Source organism: Rhinoraja longicauda, chromosome 28 (assembly GCF_053455715.1).
Source record: "Rhinoraja longicauda isolate Sanriku21f chromosome 28, sRhiLon1.1, whole genome shotgun sequence".
Classification (NCBI taxonomy): Eukaryota; Metazoa; Chordata; class Chondrichthyes; order Rajiformes; family Arhynchobatidae; genus Rhinoraja; species Rhinoraja longicauda.
Genome location: NC_135980.1, coordinates 20714143 through 20720142, shown reverse-complemented (window position 1 = coordinate 20720142; position 6000 = coordinate 20714143). Strand labels below are relative to the sequence as shown.

The 6000-nt window shown below is 42.9% G+C and overlaps 1 protein-coding gene across 1 annotated transcript in view; it reads left to right on the top strand.

The window, feature by feature from the left end:
• The first annotated feature begins 4188 nt into the window (after positions 1–4188).
• The window catches only part of LOC144607205 (unconventional myosin-Va-like), a 94982-nt gene continuing 93170 nt past the window's right edge, over positions 4189–6000 (top strand). The window contains exon 1 of the mRNA XM_078423886.1: positions 4189–4215. Within this exon, the coding sequence (XP_078280012.1) occupies positions 4189–4215 (27 nt within the window). The remainder of the gene's footprint in view (positions 4216–6000) is intronic.

The window sequence follows — 6000 nt, the reverse complement described above, 5'->3', positions numbered from 1 at the left end:
AGGTGCAGGAATAGGCCATTCGGCCCTTCGAGCCTGCACTGCCATTCAATATGATCATCGCTGATCATCCAACTCAGTAACCTGTACCTGCCTTCTCTCCATACCCCCTGAGCCCTTTAGCCTCAAGGGCCACATCTAACTCCCTCTTAAATATAGCCAATGAACTGGCCTCAACTACCTTCTGTGGCAGAGAATTCCACAGACTCACCACTCTCTGTGTGAAGAAATGTTTTCTCATCTCGGTCCTAAAAGACTTCCCCCTTATCCTTAAGCTGTGACCCCTGGTTCTGGACTCCCCCAACATCGGGAACAATCTTCCCGCATCTAGCCTCTCCAACCCCTTAAGAATTTTATATGTTTCAATAAGATCCCCCCTCAGTCTTCTAAATCCCAGCGAGTATAAGCCTAGTCTATCCAGTCTTTCTTCATATGAAAGTCCTGCCATCCCAGGGATCAATCTGGTGAACCTTCTCTGTACTCCCTCTAAGGCTAGAATGTCTTTCCTCAGATTAGGAGACCAAAACTGTACACAATACTCCAGGTGCGGTCTCACCAAGGCCCTGTACAACTGCAGCAGAACCTCCCTGCTCCTATACTCAAATCCTCTTGCTATGAATGCTAACATACCATTCGCTTTCTTCACTGCCTGCTGCACCTGCACGCTTGCTTTCAATGACTGGTGCACCATGACACCCAGGTCACGTTGCATCTCCCCTTTTCCTAATTGGCCACCATTTAGGTAATACTCTGCTTTCCTGTTCTTGCCGCCAAAGTGGATAACCTCACATGTGTGGTGTGATTTGACTGGGTAGCACAGAGTGCTATCACAGTGGATGCACAGTGGTGCAAAGGTAGAGTTGCTGCCTTTCAGCGCCAGAGACCCAGGATCGATCCTGACTATGTCTGTACGGAGTTTGTACGTTCTCCTTGTAACCACCTGGGATTCCCCCAGGTGCTTCAGTTTCCTCCCACATTCCAAAGACGTGCAGGTTTGTAGGTCAATTGGCTTCTGTAAATTGCCCCTCGCGTGTGGGACGTGAAACTGGGAAAACATAGAACTAGTGTGTGGGTGACGTTTGTTGGCATGGACTCTGTGGGCCGAAGGGCCTATTTCCATGCTATATCTCTAAACTAAACTAATCTAAACTAAGCACACTGAGCAAGCTTTTCACTATACAGTATCTTGATGTACGATGTAATAATAATAATAATAAACTAAACTAAACTAAAATAAAAAATCTCAAGGTCCTGTTATAAAAAAAAGCAAGCAAATGCTCTAGATTGATATAGCTGATATGTATTTATTATTCAACAATATACAAGAATATTCGATCATTACATTTGGTTTGTGCAAGCTTGCTGGATATAACCTGGAGAGTGTATTCCCTGCATTATCTCTACTCGTAACTGCATTTTTATTTAAAACTCTTCGGGCAACCTTTTTGTTATCCATCCTAAATATAATCATGTGCAGGAAAGAACTGCAGATGCTGGTTTAAATCGAAGGTAGGCACAAAGTGCTGGAGTCACTCAGCGGGATCTCTGGAGAGAAGGAATGGGTGATGTTTCGGGTCGAGATCCTTCTCTCCAGAGATGCTGCCTGTCCCGCCGAGTTACTCCAGCATTTTGTGTCTAAATATAATAATCCTCGGCTGCCTGTTGACTAAATCCCCCTCAATGGTTCAATGGTGCTTTATTGTCACCTGTAGCTAGGTACAGTGATTTTTTTTTCTCCGTACAGTTCAGTGACGAACCTACTATGCCTTAGACACAATCATAGTAAGATGGTAGAGCACGTTTTAGGTGCCATCTTGTACCCTTCAAGTCTGAAATTTAAAAAAACGTCAAGAGTTCTTAACTTGGCCAGAAAGGCCCGTTGTCATGGCGGCGACATTGGGTCAGAGTTGCAAGGATTGGCCTTCAGTGATGAGCCCAAGATTGCTTTCCTGTTTGGCTTTTGCAAGTTATTGCAAGGGTGTAGATTGTTTCCACGCTGAAATTCTCCTTCTACAGTTGTCCACCTCCCTGAACCCAATCCCATTCACCTCTCTGATGGTTTGATGGATTCCAATTAATTTTCTACCCAAAGTCAAAAATATCCCTTGACCAAAACGTCCGTTCACCTTCCTGAATGGTTGTGCCCATGTCTGGTCTTGTCAGCAGATACGGATATTAGGGCAAGATCAGGAGATATTGTGCAAATCAAATATTACCCATTTATCTTTGTGTCTCAAATCTAGAGAGACCCTGTTCAATTGAAATTCAGAGCCTCTGTAGTAAACGCAACATCCTTAAATATAGATGAATGTATTCATAAATAACAAGAAATATATTCTACAATATGTCCTGAGTTTGTAATCTGAGCCATTTATACTCCTGCTGTGACCACACAACTATCTTTATCTTACTTTACAATGCAGCAGAAGTATTTTATTGGCCGTAAACTAATTTTTGATACTCTTACGTCGTTAAACATACAGGAACGTAGAACATTTAATACCACAGCATGGAAACAGGTCCTACGGCCCAGATTGTATGTGTTAAACATGACGCCAAGATAAATTAATCTCATCTTCCTGCACATCATCCATATCGCTCCATTCCAAATAAAAGGACAGACCTTTAGAATGGAGATGAGGACCAATTTTAGCCAGAGGGTGGTGAATCTGTGGAATTCATTGCCACAGATGGCTGTGGAGGCTAAGTCATTGGGTATTTTTAAAGCGAACATTGATAGGTTCTCGATTAGTAAGAGCGTCAAAAGTTACAGGGAGACGGCAGGAAAATGGGGTTGAAAGGGTAATATAGATCAGCCATGATTGAATGGCAGAGCAGACTCGATGGGCTGAATGGTTAATTCTGCTCCTATGAGTTGTGAACTATTCCCTACAAAGTGCTGGAGGAACTTAGCGGTTTACGGGTACAGATGCAGCCTGAGCGGCTGAGTTGATCCAGCACATTGTGTTTTACCCGTGAAGAATAAATACCCTGCTTCATTACATGAGCTATTATGAACACCTCTGAATCGTAAACAATACAGTCTGCAAACCCGGGAGCTGATGAGTAGTTAAAGATGTGTAATGGAGATGTGCAGGTGCAAGTTCCTTTACACCGAGGGTGGTGCGTTCCTGGAACGTGCTGCCACAGCTGGTGGGGGAGACAGGTACAATAGTGCCATTTAAGAGACTTTTGGGTAGGCACATAGATATGGAGGAAATGGAGGGATATGGATAGGCAGATACGAATTGGTCCCGGCATCATGTTCAATGCAAACATTGTGGGCCGAAGGGCCTGTTCTTGTGCTGTACTGTTTCATAGAAACATAGAAAACATAGAAAATAGGTGCAGGAGTAGGCCATTCGGTCCTTCGAGCCTGCACCGCCATTCAATATGATCATGGCTGGTCATGTTCTATGTATGTATAGGGTGGCACAGTAGCGCAGCAGTAGAGTTGTTGCCTTACAGCGCCAAAGACTCGGGTTCGATCCTGACTATGGGTGCTGTCCGTAGGGTCGAAGGGCCTACTCCTGCACCTATTTTCTGTGTTTCCACATTTTTACGTTCTCCCCGTGACCTCGTGGGTTTTTTCCGGGTGCTCCGGTTTCCACCCACATTCCAAAGACCTACTGGTTTGTAGGTAAATTGGCTCCAGTAAAATTGCTCCCAGTGTGTAGGATGGTGTTAAGTGTACAGGGTGATCACTGGTCGGCGTGGACTCGATGGGCCAAAGGGCCTGTTTCAGCGACTATCTCTAAAGTCGAAAGTAAAGTCGAAAAGTGCTTATTCTGAGGAACCATCACCGTCATCCATTGCTATCCACTGACCCCAATTTTGGTTGAGTTTTCTGCTGGTCATTTCACTCAACTCCCACTCCTGACGCTCAACTCAACCGGTGAAGTTGATCCCAAATACTCTGGTTCTCTTCCCTCCCCCGCCTTTCCTTTGTAACCTTTTAAACGTTTGAAAAGCCCAGCGGTATTAGTTAGGGGTTCTCAAACGTCAAACTAGGGTTTACTGGTCAGGGTGGGGACGCGAGGAAGGAGGGGCTAGCAGTTAAAGTGTCCCATCTCAGAGAGTGCGAGCAGGTGTAGAGGGTTGGAAAACACAATTAAAACCATTCTTGGGGCGAGGTTGCGTGTCCACGAGGTGCTTGGGTTGGATGCAGCGGAGTTTCTTTGCACCCATAACATGTCTGTGGCTGAGCTTTACATTAAGGTATGCGTGCCACAACCAGTGTGCTTTAACTCGACAGCAAATGCATACTTTAGCCACACTGCTGATATTATGTTTTCGTACTGTGTGGTTGCCAGGAGATTTTTTAAATAAAACCCCAATGATTTGATGCTGTAATCGAACTTGCGGCATTTAATGTCAATAACTTTAGAAATTCCATAACATAGTTTGACACAAGTTTTTAAAAAAATTGGAGTTATCTCAGATTTGGTTATCACGTGTATGCAATTACATTTAAATGTTTAAAGTCTTTTAATTTAACGTAACGTAATTTTAAACGAGAATAATAAAGTTCTTCAGTGTATAATCACAGTCGTGCATATCTAACCAATTATTTTCTCGTATATTTCAAAATCACGATTTGTCAAATCTAATTGCTCTTTTAAATGTTAGTGTTTTATTTGCTTACGAACCTCTGTTTTTTTATGTTTAAAAAAAACAAACGAAACTACAACGTGAAGTGTCAATTATTTTTCCAAGGGTATTTCGTTGTCAAAGAGTATGACCAGTCTACTGCAATTCACTCAAAATGGTTTTCCTGGTTTAATTTTAAAAAAAATTCAAAGGAGGCACAAGAGACTGCAAATGCTGAGATCTTGAGTGAAAAGGCAACCCACTCCAGGGAACCTGGCCGCGTCTGAGGAGGGAAATGGGCAGAAGACATTTTTGGGGGTAGGAATCCTTCAGACTGGAGTAAAGGGGTACAGTCTAGAGAGAGAGGTACATTTTCTCCCATTTTGCATTTTCTACCATTTTGCATTTTCAAAGTATGCATTTTCTTAATATTCGAGCTCTTTGAAAGATTTTCTGCATTGGAGTATTCCTTATTACGATGTTATACGATTTAAAGTGTTTTATTTTCTGATCATGATAGTTGGGTGTGAAAATGTAGACAAAAGGTGCAGAATGATACGTCGTCTGAAGTTACTGCCTTGTCCCTAAACGAGCAGTCTATTGCTGAATGTACGTGTGTGGGTGATTGAGGAGACGGTGATTAGCCCTGGGGTTCACTGGGAGAGACCCTGCTATATTCGCAAGGCTTTCGTGATGGGCAAATGCTATGAATTGTTCACTAGAATAATTCCTTCAAGGCAGCAAGAGGCTATGTGTTAAAGTTAGAACCAAGTCCAGTGACACTGGGTTCTACAGATGCTGGAATCCAAAGCAAAACACAAAGTTTTGGAAGAACATAATGGGTCAGGCAACATCTGTGGGGGGACATGTCCAATGCTATGTGTTTGGAGCAAATCGAATACCATGGTGGTTTTAGCCGCGTGTTGTGTGTGAGATGTGAATTTACTAATCATCATTAAAATATCTGCCGTTTGCTTGAAACTTCTCTTTTTTGATGTGTTTTTTATTTTTGTGTAGTTGAACTTGTTGCGGTTTTCTAGATGAATAAGCCATTTGGGCTTATTACCCACCTATGTTTCTGTTTCAAAAGCATAAAGTTATACATAGTGTTCAAGGTGTATTGTATGTGAAATCCTGGGTCATTGGTCATGGCCAAGTAGAACATAGCTTCAATAACTCAGCAGGTCAGGCAGCATCTCGGGAGAGAAGGAATGGGTGACTTTTCGGGTCTGAAGAAGGGTCTCAACCCGAAATGTCACCCATTCCTTCTCTCCTGAGATGCTGCCTGACCTGCTGAGTTACTCCAGCATTTTGTGAATAAATACCTTTGATTTGTACCAGCATCTGCAGTTATTTTCTTACATAGCTTCAATGGTAATACAAGGAAACTGAGGGCATTGATATATCATAATT